At 41.6% G+C, this 16,363-nt stretch overlaps 1 protein-coding gene across 1 annotated transcript in view; it reads left to right on the top strand.

The window, feature by feature from the left end:
* Positions 1-16,363, top strand: part of adarb2 (adenosine deaminase RNA specific B2 (inactive)) — a 167,945-nt gene that overhangs the window by 131,116 nt on the left and 20,466 nt on the right. Inside the window, exon 4 of the mRNA XM_053342049.1 lies at positions 8,532-8,646. Within this exon, the coding sequence (XP_053198024.1) occupies positions 8,532-8,646 (115 nt within the window). The remainder of the gene's footprint in view (positions 1-8,531; positions 8,647-16,363) is intronic.

Here is a 16,363-nt window from a genome sequence, read left to right as displayed (position 1 = left end):
TTCTAAGATAATGTCTAGATACTGAGTGACAGGTTGACAAAGGACCATACCTGTCATTTCAACATGATTTGAGATAAGTCCAAAGTATGGACTTACTTAGTCTTGGACTTATACCAAGACTAAGACTCTTTATCATCATGCTCACAATGACAATGTTGACATGCTGATGTGTAGCCAGTATAATGTTTACCTTATTCACCATTTAAGAAGTATGTTGGCTTGCTAATCAGCACTTGACACAAACTACAACTGAGGCTGAACATCATTGGGTTTGAGGGTATTTGGTCGCAAACCAAAGTATTGATAAAACAAATTATTCCCAATTATCCTGTACCAAATTCCATGCAAAATCTATCCAAGTGAGACATTTCATTTAAAATCACTAATGTCAGAGCTAGAGGTCAGGTGAACAACAGAATCATTATCCTCTGTACAAATTGTGTTCCCGTCATGGAGTAAATGCAAAGATATTTCACTAGGTATGATAAAAAATTTCACTCACTTGTAGTGCTCAAGGAAAATTCGATCATTAGGGTATATTCCCTGGACAACATCAATGTATGTGCCAAATGTCATGGCGATCCATCCAATAGTTACTGAGTCATAAGCACAAAAAAAAGTCAACCTCGCAATGGTGCAATAGGTCAGTTGGTCATCAAAGTCATTAGGATTCATCCTCTGGGTAGCATGAATATCTATACAAAATGAATCTATCCCAGCTGTTGCTGAGTTCTTTAAATGTGGATGAAGGTGATGGACCAACGGATCGGCATCCCTAGAGTCTTGCCATTTGCATGACTAGAAATCTCATTTCCTGTGGCCTTTGTTGTGTATTTTACTTCACAGCTTCGATGGTTCCTTGTAGAGCAAGTGGGCCATAGAGATTGATTTAGTCCCCAAGTGGAGAATAAGAAAGAAATAATGATCCACTTCTATGTTTAGCATCATCACTAGGAAGTAGTGTCCTTGGTTTTTGGATGAGGCCATCATTCTTGTGGTAGCTCATCCTTGACTCTGATCCTTACCACATACACAGACTTATCTTCTTGGTTTCCACCTTTTCAAGCCTAATGAGGAGTCTGCTTGAGCTGTGCTTTGCTGTTGGGAACCTGTGGTGCAGCATCCCCCCTCACACACGCAGGGGAAAGAAGGTGGGGCGAGCTCAGGCAAGACAGATCAATTGCACAATCTCTGTCACTCGCTCTCTCTCTTGTGCTCCTTCATCTACCTTTGTTCTCACTTGCTAACATCAAACATGTGATTTGAAAGGGAAAAACCTCTTCTTATGATGACGATGGCCACATGGTGCAGCCCGGCCGCCTGATCTGACTGACAAGGCCCCGCTGTTCAGGCAAAAAGTTTGACACATACATACGCACACACTGAGAGAAATCTGTTCCACGGGCTGCAGGGCCATCTGGCCAGAGCACAAGAAAAGGTTGGATGTAGTTAGAGGCGGGGTGCTGGAGTGTTGCACAACACTCGACAAATTTGTACACAGTTCAGCTTCTCTGGGTTGCACTTTCTGTGTCACATGTCGACAGCAGACATCTTTTACTGTCAATAAAAGACTAGACAACAGAACAGCCACTAAAAGAAGATCCGAGCAACAGCACTGACATATCTGTTGTTTTGGGTTTTTTTTCCTCTTGTGATACAGATCTGGGGGACAGCGAGAGAAACGAGAAGGAGCAAAAGATTTAGGAGGGAGAGTGACGCTATGTGTCATATGGAGAACAAACAAGAGGGAAATCTGTCTCGCCGCGAGGAGTCTGGCTTTTTGAGAATCTAAAAAGCCCCCAGAGGCAACGCTTCCACCAAATGAATAGATCTCCATTTTCAAAAGCCTCATGCTTGGCGGCAGGCGAGGGACGGGGAGAAGGAAAGGTGGGGTTGGGGTTGGTGGTGGTGGTGGGGAGGGGAGGGGAGATATCCAGGCAGAGGGCAGACACTATTAAAACTCGGGAGAATGAATTGTTAAATACCTCTATAAAGAAATATAAGACATGGTGGCCCCGTTTTTATGCTGCCTGGGCTGTTCTGCAGGCGGGTGATAAGGTGGTGAGGGTGGTGGGTTGGAGTGTGTGTGTGTGTGTTTTCCTGAGGGCGGGGTAAAATCAAGCCTACATCCTCCACCTCCCCACTCCCACCCCCCTCCTCCCCACATGGACACACACAATCAACATGGCTGCCTCAGTATTACACTCCATCAGCTTTGCCCTTCCTGCTGAATGTCTCACCAAATTAACTGAGCTACAATGTGTGCAAGCATATGGAGAATGTTATGGAAGGCCTTAAAATGTGATCAGTGATGAATCTGGAGTCTTCACTCTTCATTTCCCATTGGGGCCTTGGAGCTAAACAATAAATTATACAATTGAACATCTTTTTTTTTTTTTTCTTTCTGACAACACACACTCATACCATCACCCCTACCAGCATGCACAGACTTCTAGGTCAGGCAGCAGCGGAGAAAATTTCCCCGTTGACATTTTGTGTTTCTGGCACAATATTGACTTCAGAGGGAAGGCAGCAGGAGGATTGTTGGTGACATTCCACATTACCTTGGAGATAGATACCGAAATGTTTACGTGCACAAACAGCTGGGGAGGGGCAGAGGGGAGAAAGACAAGGCGGAGAAGGAGAGAGAGAGATGGATGGACAGAAAAAAATGAAGGGAAAATGAGAAAAATAGGTCAGCATTGCATTGAAGATCTGTATCATTTTTTAACTTTGTTCCCCACTATGCTCTCAGAAACATTTTCACCAGCAGAATCTCACAGCACAGCCAAAGCTCTTTACTCTGGTCATGTTTGAAAGGGAAAAGCTGCCACATTCAATATTTTTATATTAACAGTAGATCACATGACTGTGTGTGTATGAAAGGATTTGCTCATGGTCACACATCTACAGAGAGTTATTACCTGAGTCTGCAATTCACCTCCACTCTACAGAGCTTTGTAGCATTTTTTTTTAGCTTGTTGTTTTAGTCGTGCATCTCCCAACTTTACTGTTCTGGTCTAATTATTCTCATAACATAATTTCATAACACAGCAGGCAACTGTTTCAATGAAAGAAAAAGACTTATAAAGTACTGTACGATACCTGTTTGGGACTTAAGGAGACAGACAAAGCTAGCAGCTAGCTTGTAAACAGCTAGCTATTTCTCTCAGGAGTTAGCAGAGACTGACAGTAGAGCTAAAAATAGACTGAATTTTGGACTTTTATTCATTGGGTGACCAGAAACACAACACTCTGTAATTACTGAAGGTATACATAGAAGTTAGCCATATAATCTCAAAAGATAATGGTGTCAGTGTTGCATTTACAGCTTGTTTTGCTACTCATATTGCAGGTTTAAGGCTATGCTATGCCATTGTATCTCTGAACAGTGACTGTAAAAGTGCTTTCAGTTGCAATGTTTCTTTATATTTGTGTGAATGTATTCTTTGAAATCTTTCTGTAGTCCATGTATCAACACAAAGAAATTAGGCTAACTGTGTAGATATTAGTTGGCTAACCTAGAAAGTGAGCATGTGTGTGCAGTTCTGTGTGTTGGGGAACTGTGTCAGACTTTGACTAATCTCAAAACTAAATCAAAGACTAAATCACAAAAACACAGGAACTATAGTTTTTTTTTCTCTCCAGACCCTCATTTCCTTTCCTTCTCATATATGTATGTTTATGAAAAAGAGTAATTGTAAACACCTGGATGTGTTTTTTTTTAGCTCGCACTGTTTAGAATGACTTAGCATCAGTTTCTCGTCCTCTTGTTTCTTATTGTCGGCTTTCTATTGTGACAAATTGTTTCTCATTTCGTCTGAATCTTAAAATTCTTCATACTAAACAACACAACTGTATTTTGGCAAATACAGGTTAATGCATTGGATTCAGTGTTGTGTACTTAATTACCTCTTCTTGATTCAGGCTGATTGAAGTATTCCTACAACAAATCTCTTCCAGTGCAGCTGTAGCAGTTACTAAATAACCACTGCTGCTTGTTTTCTCCACCCAAAGGAGGCCCGTAGGAATTGCTAAGTAAATTGGTCAGAACTAATGTAGGAAAGACACCAGGTGGGATGAGTAACACAACCGCCACTACAGCACTTTCTGTTTCGAGTGAGCTACCTGAGATATAATCCAAGTGGAGCTTACATCAGTTACCTGAAATAGCTTTTGAAACCAAATTCCCAGATGTAGCTACTGGAGCAGCATTAACCTTGATGCTCATCCAAGAGGAAGCCAGCCAGCCAGCCACACGCCAGCCCTCCTCTCACTGTGTGGCAGGTCGCCGTGATGTTCTGTCTGACTGTGGAGCAAGATCCTTGGCCCCGTTTTTCTGCCATATTAGGCCCACAATGAAGGTGGCACTTAACTCCCCCACTGAGTGCCTGCAACTGTGTGTGTATGTGTTGTGTGTTAAGAGGAAAACGAGGCAGAAATACAGACAGATGTATGTATTGTATTAGCTGATTAACTGATATAAACAGAGGTAGAAAAGCGAAGGAGGTTTATTTGTTACAAAGAGAACCACTGCTGTAAATCCCAGGCTAGTTCAGGTAATGTTTTTTTGTTTCCCCTCTCCAGCTGACAGGATGAGGATATTATAGGGTCTGACTCACTGTTGGCTTCTTAGTCCTGGCACATCACTGCCCTCTATCACAAACTAGCATGAAAGAGGTAGAAAGACCTGACAACGGAGGAGGAAGAGCATGATGGGGGTTAAAAGGGAGAAGAGAGGTGTGAGTGAAAGGCCTAAAAAAGATGGGAAGAGGAAGCACTGTGGTAGTAAAATGGTTACAGTGCATGCCACAAAATTACAACGTCCCTGTTTTGAATCTGCCTGGAGACCTTTGCTGCATGTGTACCCCTCTCTCCTCCCCTTGTTTCCTGTCTGCTTCTTCACTGTCAACTGTCAAAGAAAGGCAGAAATGCCCGAAACCTTATCTAAAAAGAAAGATGGGAAGAGAAGGAGTGGAAGCATGAATTGAAGAGAGGTGAAGGAGGGGAGAAAGGAGAGACAAAGAGAAGAGAGACAACAAAAGGAAAGGAGGAGGAGGAAGCAGGAGGGAGGGACAAAAAGCTGGGCCATGTGCCAGGGTCTATTCCACCTTTGCTCTCCAGGCCTTTCTGAGCTGCCACCTTCTCTCACCTCTGTAATGCCATCAATGAAAAGGCCTTTAGGAGGGATGGAGGACTTGACTCAGGGTTCAGACTGTGACCGACACCAGCTGACGCTGCCAAGCCAAGCAGAATTCTGTTAGAATTAATTGGATGTCACTTTCAGGTACAAGGAACAAGGCAGGTTTTTTCACATTTTTGTAGCTTGTACAGAATCAGAAAACTCTGCCACGTTTGGGCTGATGAAATACATTAGATTAACTCAAAGAAAGGCTGTTTTTATTCCCTCCTGTAAAAGCTGACACTGGAGGTACAAGGTTTTCTCTTCACAGCCGAAAAATAGAAATCCATTTGATGAGAAAATACATACAGTAACAACTTTGGTGTTAGGTAGGTATTGCCACTAATTCATTTTTTAAAACATCTAATATAATATATCAACATTCTCATTTTAGACTGCAGCTTGTTTATTGTACTTGTATTGAAATGGTGCTAACTTTTACGAATTCCTTTCAAACCACAGTTTTTGCTTTAGTGTTCATAAAATGCAGATATCCTTGTGCTGCATTACAATCTTAACCACACTACTGATGTGGCTCTAGGGATGGCATTGTCAATCTCTCTGTCCACCACTTTGGTCCAGACTGAAATATCTCTGAAGCTACTGAATGGATTGATGTGAAATTTTGTATAGACATTTCTGATCCCCAGAGGATGAATCCTGGTTGTGGTGGTATCATGACTTTTCCTCTGGTACCATCAGAGATATAAGAGCCACATGGCTTTAGAGTCATGTTACTTCATAGGCACGAAATTCATCAGTCAATGTGATTAAAGACAGATAATCCTCTGATTTTGGTCACGATGTTGGAGAAAGTGTGCATGTAATATAGAAACTGCCCCAACATGCTACATTAATAGCAACACTTATAGTAGTTGTTTCCAAGAAAGAGGGATCCTACCATAGGCTGTAAAAAATAAACAACGTAGCCACAGACTTTTGTTTTCAAGCCTTGAGTTAGCATTTTTACCATGACCATTTTATTTTTTATATATAAATTCTACCTCCATAGAGTTGTCATGAATGGGGAAATTAGCTATAGAGACCCAAACTGTTAATGTGCCTATTTCTGTGTATTTCTGTTGTGAAGTTGAGCATTCTATCATGGGCGTCTATAGAAATTGACTTGCTTTTGGAGCCAGCTTCAAGTGGCCATTAAAGGAACTGCAGTTTCAGGCATTTATGTGTTTGCCTTATTTTTCAGCCCGAGGTTGGCACTTGGATTATACATTGGGAAGAACAGCAAAACTCTCTACTGCTGTGTCTTAAGTTTGTGATAGAGAGCTTAAACTGTGATATTTCATATGGCAAGTCACTTTTATGCATGGAATCATTTTGTCAGGGGTCACTCAAAAAAAAAATTCTAACATTAAATCTGGACCAATGATGTGGTGAATCTACCCGTCCATGTGATTTTGTTCATTTTGTCCCACATAGACAAACACACTCATAGACGGGGTGGATTATTCAACCATTAAGTAAACAACATGAGATGAATAGTTCAGAGGACAACATGTCTCTTTCTCTTGTCCTTCTTGCCAGTTCTTGCAGAGCACTACATCCTCTTCAGTCGTGACCTGTCATATAACTGTTACATAGTTTAGAAAGTTATTCATTGTGTTGACTCCCACTGCAACTCAACCCTACTTTCTGCTCTATTCTCCAAAATTCCTTCAGGCTGACACCAGTGTCAGAGCAACAATATGTACACGTGCCTGCATATACACAGACACACACCACCCACCACACCGCAAGCTGTGAGCACCTTGAAAGCCAGTTCCAACTGTGAGAGTATTTCACAGCCCTGACGAGGGCTATAATGTGCAATATGCTCACTAATTCAGTCGCTCTCTCCCTCTCCCTGTCTTTTTTTCACCCTTAATCTCTCTCCTTCTCTCTCACTCCATGCGTCTGTCACCGTGGCATCTGTTGATGTCCTTTTAGCTACCGGGGCTCAATCTGTCCAAAAGGCCCACTCTGTTGCCATCTCCTGGTGATCCAGGACTCGCCAACTGTAGACTCTACTGTTGGCATGAGGGCAGCTGGGAAACTAAGCCCTTAATTACCACTAGAGTAAAGAGCATTAAAGGTTCTGAGGGGTATGAATGGGATCCACATGTCTTGGCGACATCTGTTGAACAGTGTGGTTGTCTGGAGAGAACTCTGTATTTGGCTGGAGGGGTGGATGGAGAACTGGGATAGATGAATGGAAGGATGTAGTTATGCTCATACTTTAAGTTGTCAACATGTCTTTGATTACAGTGTCTGCATTAAAATATGTGGCTACCTGTTACACCAAAGAGTCATTTCACTGTACTAATGAGTTTTACATTCCCGATGTTAAGAATAAACAATACCAACCTCATGTTTTTTATGTGACTGTGACAATATAGGCAAAACCTTATTTAATTTTCTGTTTTGTTGTGTTGTTGTTCTTGTCTTTTAATACCAGTCTGTTCTAAAACCTTTCTGCTGTCAGTGGACTAAATTTCAAATCAAGCCATTGAGAATTAACTGTACAATATCATTTTTATCTTTAAAGATAGACATAACAGGAAGCACCCTGGTAGGTGAATAGTTATTGTGCATGCCACATAACAGTGTGATTCCAGCCAGGGAGTCATCTCTCTCCCCTTGTTTCCTGTCTGACACAACTGTCCAATAAAGGCAAAAATGCTATATAGCAATAATAAAAAAGTTATACATAACCTATGCAGAAACATAAGATATGTAGATAGATAATATGGTTTATGCCTCTTAGGTCAACTTAACCTTCAAGTGGTGAGAATGTTGACACTAAATCTACCGTATGTGTCCCTTGTGGACCCTTTAGCAAACACACAATGTTGAGTGATAGTAGGATACTGGCAGTTTTGTACCAGTTAAATGTCAGTCTGCATTCCCTGTATACATAAGAGTAAAAATGTTTAACAAACCAGGAATGTGTGTAGATAGAAATCACTCCACAATAGATAAATATATGTTTTCTCACCTGAAATAGTTCCTAAAATAATCCTGGCTATCAGGCTGTCATTTGTTGAATAATGTTGTAAACATGTAGATCTACATAGCAGTCAGTAACAACCTTCTTTCTATTGGTCATGCTACTGTTCAACTTGCTGTATGCCTGGAAACATCACTATTATGATTTAAAAGAAATGTTTGGATGATTTCTATCTGTACTCACAGCTGAACAGGTAAGTTGGCCTTTGGGGCAATCTCCCCAAAACTCACTGAATTACTTGAACAGGTACATTAGAGAATTGAAATATTACATAGCAAAATGAAAATCCTGTGAAGTCCATAGATTGTGTCTGATAGAAATTAAGGGAGAAATTGTGTTTTTCAGGACTTTGCTGATTCAATATTCCACTTGGTGAGGGAGAAGTACCGGTCACTGGTGGGCGGCTGCAGTCCCGCGCACGCTCGACACAAATCCCTGGCAGGCGTCGTAATGACCCGAGGTATGGCAAATTTCATTGACTTTTATATATCACTTTGAATTATTGAAGTGGCGCAATATAGAGAGAGTGAGTGAGGGAGGGGGGTAAAGAGATAGAGAGGGGACGAGAAATGGGAAGAGAAATGATAAACTGAGGGGGAGATAAGCAGGAAGGAGAGAGTTTCTACTCCATGCTCTACCTTGCACTCGTACAGGAGAGTATACCTTCCTGATGAATTATTGACTATGCAGAGTCTCTGAGGAGAATGAGACATGGTAGTGAGTGTCAGTCATCCTCACTGCATGCTGGACTTGACAGGAGTTCCAGATGCCACAGTGGGAATCATAACTAGATCATCTTAAAACTTAATCTGAAACCCGACTGAGTGACACACTGAAGCAGCAGTGAGGAGGAGGAGGAGGAAGGAGGAAGCTTCACACTGCTGTTCCCCTGCAGCATGAAACAATGAGTTGTTACCGCACATTTATCTTTCATGCTTTATTTATCTTCCTTGTGTGGTGTTTGTGGCACCAAGGCCTCCCACATACACACAAGTGCACACAAAAACCCAAACAGAGTCATATGTTGAAGCCCTCACACATCCACACACACACAAAAGCACACTCTCACATGCCCCCACAAACATGCACACACTCCAACATATAATATGCGCCGATGCATACATAAACCCCAGAATGATCTCACATGAAATTTGTACAAGAGCTGTCATGTTTCGTTAATGCTGTTCATGGAGAAATTGCCAAACATTTCAACCTTGAATATTTGAGCTTTACCTAAAATAATGTTCAATGTTCAATGTAAGCCAAATCATTTCAAATCAGTTGAGCGGTACATTAGGTCAGAGAATGGTTTGGAAAGCTTCTGATATAATTAGTAGCTATTTGTAAGAATAGTAAAGCTAGATAAGCAGAGATAGTGGTTGGACCACCGAGCTGTGGCATTCAGATGAAACTGCTTATCAAGCCAGTGGGCCCAGCCAACATAGTTGAGCCAAAGCAGATGCAATGATGATATACGGCCTGGTCAACCTATATGCTCTCATCTCAGGTCATCAAATACCAACGCTTTGTCAGCGCCCCTTGACGTCTGATACTGACACATAAGGTACCCTTTAGTGTCTGTATGAGAAGCAGCAGGTTTTCCACTAACCCCAATGTAGACCTGTTCATGGGGATAGTAGAAGCTCAGAGCTGGTGAGGTCTTGTTAGGTTTTGTTACAGAAACCATTTGGTTGCGGATTAGGGAAAGATTTTTAGCCCATCTAGATTGGAACCGGATGGCTCTTATGAAGTCTGAATAGTCATAATTCACATGAGATCCGATTTTTGCAAACCAGATTGAAACCACCTTTGGGAGGTAGTTTCAAATCGCATTTGGACAGATGTGACTGAGTCTGAACAGCTCCAAACACTCATATCGGATTTGACTGTCCGTGACGTCTCTCTACGTCTCTACGATACGTCAGTCTATGCGACACCAGACCCGCGCTTATTCCAGTTGTTGTTGCTAGGTGATATCACTGGAGGCAACGGAGGACGTAAACATCAGTCCATGGACAGAGGACCAAACCATAATCTTAATCTTTGGGGAGATGGCTCGGTTCAAGCGAAGCTCGAGGGTTTGTTGTTGCTGTCGCAATTATTAAACAATACATGCTAGATGACGCCTCTGCTCTGACAATGTTGCCACGGCAACCTGTCAGATTGGTCATTAATGTGGCCCAGTCTGAACAGAGCCAAATCCGATTTGGACACTTGCTAAAAACAGTGTGGACAGTCAGGCCTAAAAATCAGATTTGAGAAAGAATCAGATTTGAATCAGATTTGCCGGCAGTGTGAATGCAGCCTAATAATGATGCAGATGGATCTATATTGGAGTTAGTTGAAAGCCTTGCGCATCTCATTCAGACACCAAAGGGTTTCTTGTACGTCAGTATCAGACACGAGGGTCAAATGAGAATGGGCTCTGTCAGCTGCCGATCATCTGCTCTTTGCTTGGGTGAGGGTAAGGCAGCTTAAAGGATAGCCTGTTTTCAAGTCCACACTGGACAGTAGCAACTGTACTGTAAGAAATGGGGCTAAAAAGCTACAGCCTTCATTCTGTACAAATATACACTCAAAAGTTCAGCTTTGGAAGAGTGAGATACATGGAGTCAGTATCTTCTATAAGTTACAGTCTGTTTAGCACAAAATTCACTCTTTTTGCTCTTCTGAAACGCTCCTTGCCAAGTTGCTACAGAGGGATACAATCTAGTGGTTGTGTGTAGATTTTAGAGGTTAGAGGAGATTTATACCTACACAGTCTGATACCCACAGCAGAGTAATGACCTAATGATGGGTCAAAACATCCCTTAACATGAATACTGGACTTCCATGGGAATGCTTGCCCAACGTTTGCCACATTTCACCATGTGTCCTGACAGCAAACCCATATAATCACCTTAAACCTAAGTAATAGATGTAAAAGTATAATATTAGATAGAACATACATTAGTAGTAATATTAAAAAACATAGAGCTTTTCACTTTTTCTGGAATATAATTTAAAAAAAAGACCATACACACAGGTCTACACATGGCGAGTGCTGACACACACACTCATATCCATGCACACACACACACACACACACAGAGGAGTGTTATCTCCCTCTGGACTGCAGGCTGTGGGGGTGCAGGGGTCAGTGAGGAGGGATTGGTATCTCCGCTGTCTTTGGAGTGCTGCAGCTCATCAGTTTAGACTTCAGTGAGACCCACGCTCATCCTGACCTAATCCAATCCCTCTCCTCTCCTCTGCCTCCCAGTAATTGCTTCTGTTTGTTTATTAATAGCACCCGTTATCTTCAAAGATCCAGACATAGGGCTGCCAAGTATTCGCAGTGAGGCGGTGGCGGCGGCGGCAACGGTGCGGTGGCCAGCGTCCATGCAGTCAGACACCAAACTTGACAGAAACACTGGGGAGCTCTGTTCTATGTCTCCCTCACCCCTTTTTTCTCTCTGTCTCCCCTCTCTGTGTCTCATGCTTCTGCTTTTGCCTCAGGAATATTAATCAGGGTCCGTCTTTGAACCGTAGACAGACAGCGAGCCCCCCCCGCCCCCCACTCCCTCTCACACCCCGCCCTCGCCGGAGTCCCGCTGAGACAGTTGAGCCCCAACCTGAGTGAGATTAGCCTCGCCACCGGGCTGAGAGTTGCGAGACGACCGCCAAAGTAAAGCGCCGGCACACATTGTCAAATAGTGTGGAAAATGTCATTTGAATCGATCTGAGATAGCATTGGGTGTCTGGAGATGATAAACAGTGTTCAGATGTGCTTAGAGACATGAAAAATCAGGAACATCCACATGGAAAAATGCTAAAAAGACCCCCCTCCTCGTTTGTATTTGATTTTTTTTTTTACTTGTTTGTTAGATTGGATGAGAAAAGCTTCTTCTGAGGCTTTTTTTTTTTTATATTGAGAGAGACGACGAGTGGGGAGAAATACCACAGGGACTCAAAGAAAGAGATGAGAGCAAAGAGTTTCAAACAAGTTGATTACAAATGACGGTTAAGCTATGGTTCTTAGTCTGCATATCTGTTTTCAAACAGGGATTTTTTTTCCTTCTACTTTTTTATCTAGTTTTCCGGGTGCCACAAATTTTTAACATTCAATAATCACATCCGGCAACAAAACAGCTTGCTAAGAGGCGAAAATGAGCAGAGATGTGCCCAGGGTATGTTGCAGGCGAGAAAGAGAGATTTGAGTAGCTTCAGCAGCATTTCACAAAGACGCCCTTATATGTTCAGAGCGGTTTGCCTGTTAAAGCTAATAAAGATTCAACAGGGTGCATTCTCTACTCATGCCAAGTCCTTTCTTTCCCTCCCTCTCTCTATCTCTCTCTCTCCCCCTCTCTCGGAAAGTGCTGAGCGTTTTTCTGAGATTTTCCGAGATCCAAACAACACGCGTTGGATGACATTCAGTGTAATCGTCTAACATCTTGCGTTGAAAGAGCACATGAAAGATGGGATTTGCGGAGTTTGTGCGAATTTACCAAAAGCTGACCTTGAGAGCTCATTCTGCTTCAGAAGAAAATGTTTTAATGTCTGCTTTATGGTGCTCAGAGATAATGGGTGGCTTATTATGGTATTTTTTTTTCTTCTGTTTCATAAGCACAGAGAATAAAGGGATTCAGATAATAGCTTTGCAGAGTCTGTCTGCGGTTGCCTTGTGTTATAATGGATCATTGTAAAGTTCATGGTCCAGTTTTTTTAATCTGGATTTTTCTATTTGAATCTCAGTGGTTCCTCCTGATGATTGCCAGTAAAGTGGTCTTCATAATCAGCCCTCTCTTTGGACTTCAAATGCATGTGTTAAGAATGTCGGTGGAAACTCATTGCTCATTGTTGCTTAAATGGTCAAGATCGATGAAACTTGCCTATATCCTTCACTGATTGTTGGGTTATTATTCCTGGCTTTTTTCTTTATGTGTGAAATTGGTCAGTCATTTCTAAACTAATATTACTAACCCTGGCAGCATTTTTACAGTACTTTTTTAATACAGTATGTAATAAATATACAACACGCTGGTAGAATACCACATATGAAGCTTAGACATTCGTTTTTATCTTCCTGAGTCCCCTTGTTTGTCCCAGGTTGACATCAGTAAAGATCCCCTCACTGCACTGCTTGATTTGTTTTCCCAGACAGTAACCAGCCCCGTGAATCAGAGGCCCGGTCTGTTTAGTCGAAATATAAATTTAGGAGATGCTGTCTGATCTGACATCCCAAACGACTGGCTCACAGTCTGCTGCAGTGCTGTGTAGTGTAGTGTGATGCAGCCTGGTGGTGAGAGACCGTTTTGCCCACATGCATGTTGTGGGTTGGAAGTGATGCAACATTAAGCAGAAACACAGAGGTAGCACATACAGTATACTGGAGCTGCTGGATGATGAGAATAATACTAATAATAACATTTATTTATAGAGCATTTTTCAATATGTGAGTCACAAAGTGTTTCACAAGGCTGCAAAATATAAGAAACAATTTAGTGCATAGAAACTAGTTCTGTGTATGGAAAAAAGCAAGCAAAAAAAACATTTTTGAAAGAGATAAAAGACAGTTCCAAGAAAATTAAAACCCAAGTAAGATTAGTAAAGGCTCTCACTTCAAAGTATGTTTTAAGAACAGATTTAAAAGAGATCACTGAGTGAGCTGACCTGGTTTCCTCAGGCAGATCGTCCCAGAGCCTCGGGGTCATGACTACAAATGCTCTTTACGTCCCCTTATGTATTCACCAGTATAGACCTCATCTTAAAATGAATTCTAAAACATGGAGGGAGACGGTGTAAAGAGGCTAAAACATGATGTGATTACGTCTCCTGGCTCAGGTTAAAACTCACTGAAACACAACTGCAACTGCAACTGGATTCAGTTTCCTTTAATTCTCAAGAGGAAAACTGCACTGCTTTGCTTGATTGTTACCCCCCCCCCCCCCCACCTCACTACTCCCTTCATTTAGGCATGGTCAAGTTCAGGAGTAGTTTGTTTACCACCTGAGTTGCCACAGTGAGGACAAGTATGCTTTGTCTTGCTGTTAAAGGCCGTTGACAGTATTGTGCACTGAACAGTATATTGCATGTGAGTAGTTCCAGGTCTCTGTCTGTGATGTACACGCTTTTTGACAGTGCTGTTATCCTGGGGTGTGACATCTTTGAATCACCAGTAATCAACAGATATATTTGTGTGTGAAGAGAGCCTCAGGCCTTTGACTCTACTCTACCTTGTTCCTTTTGACCCTCTCTTTTTGTAGTTCTGTGATGCAGCTGATTATTCCTGGTTTAAAAACAGCACACTGCCTGTGGGTCTCTCTCTCTCTCTCTCTCTCTCTCTCTCTCTCTCGCTCTCGCTCTCTCACACTCCTCTCTCTCTCTCTCTCTCTCTCTCTCTCTCTCCCTACACCTCTCTCTCTTTCATTCATCTCTCCTCCTCCTTCTCCTCTCCTCTCTCCGGCAAACTGAAGGCAACCTCAGTGCCAATTTCATGGCAGGGTAGCAAGCAGCGCAGCAGAAATTATCCACTGCAAAATTGATCTAAACAATCGCAAAGTGGAACGGCGAGGAAAAGCAGGAGAATGAAATTGGGAGAGTCTGTTACCTTTTTGAACTAGCTTTATCACTGAGAAGGAATTGGGTTGCATTGCTTACAGGGAATGCCAACAGTTGGACTCATGATATAGAGATTTTTATGGAGCTGCACAGTCATACATATTGTCTGTTTTCCATGCAGAAAAACAACAGTTCAACAGTTCAACCTGCCTTTTTTCCCCCAGACATTTGCTTTTCCTTCATTAGTGATATTTACTGTCATGTTGATGAAGAGAAAATATAAGGTGATTGAAAACTGCTTTAATAGCTTGATTAAAGCTCAACAGTTTGACTCATTTGATTCATCACTGCACACAGCTGTATGCACAGGAAGCCTCTGACACAGTTTACACATATTTCTGTTAATGATATGTTTACATCCTGACAAAGGTGCGATGCAGAAACAAGGGAGTGAATAGATGTAAATAAGGATGCACTAGAGGAACAGGGAATATATATATATATGTATGTATGTATGTATGTATATATATATAGGCTTTGCCTCTGTGTGAACAGCATTTATATATTAGTGGGTTTTTCTCTATAATTGATTTAGAACAAATACAGATCCAAGAGCATAGTCCTAAAACATATAAATAAAGAAAGCCATAATTATTAGTCTTATGTAAAGGACAATGACAACTCATTTGGACTCAGAATTACAGTTTTTGTTGGCAAAAATGTCATGTTTTCTGTAGTAACAAAATATGTTGAAAGCAAGAACAGTAGCAATAGGTCATTTTCAATGAGAATTATAGTTATGTTTTTAAGTAGCTACAAAATAGTCTCTACACCATTTCACATTCATAAATTCCCCATCAGTCATTAATACATGTTTGATTAATCTTATAGAAAAGAAAGACATTCATAATTACTGTTTTATGATCCAGGTGAACATTTTATAGAATATAATGAATACAACAACATGCTTGAATGCTGATTATTGAACTTAAACATAAAATAAACACACGTCAAACTGCACAAAAATGTAAAAACTGTGGGAAAAGTCCAACTAAAAGAGTGTTTTTAAGGCTCTCAAATGTTAAAATGAGTCACATTTGACCCTGAACAGTATGTATTTTTATGCATGTATGTGAGAGATTCTGCTTGTACTGATAATTATCACCAGGCCCTGCAGTTCCCCTTCAGCTTTGCACAGCTTTTTAGCATCTTTCAGCTCATTGTTTTGGTTTTCAGGCTTGCAACTTCACTATGACCACTCTCATCAACACTATTTTCAACAGCAGGCAACTGTTTTCAGCTCTGATAAACCCCTTTACACACACTGCCTGCCCAGGATCGCAGACCAGACGGATACAGTTAGTGACTAGCTGGGGAACACAGTTGAGTGTTCAGCAGCTAAAGAGTCAGATAATTCCGTCAGGAGTTTGTGTAAATCACAAACAGATCTAAAAGGACGGTGGATACTGGTCCACCATACACCAGGGGACCAGAAACATGACTCCAAATAAATGCAAATATCTGCTGGATGTGTAAACCAGCAACTGCTGATTTCATTATCCCCAAGTCACACAAAAAAATCAGTTATTGCAGATTTAAATAAAGCCAACATAATAATCTGCCAATGTGATGAGAAAGTG

This window comes from Scomber japonicus, chromosome 21 (genome assembly GCF_027409825.1).
Source record: "Scomber japonicus isolate fScoJap1 chromosome 21, fScoJap1.pri, whole genome shotgun sequence".
Lineage (NCBI taxonomy): Eukaryota > Metazoa > Chordata > Actinopteri > Scombriformes > Scombridae > Scomber > Scomber japonicus.
The sequence above is the reverse complement of the archived record's forward strand: the minus strand, read 5'-3'. Positions and strand labels throughout refer to the sequence as shown.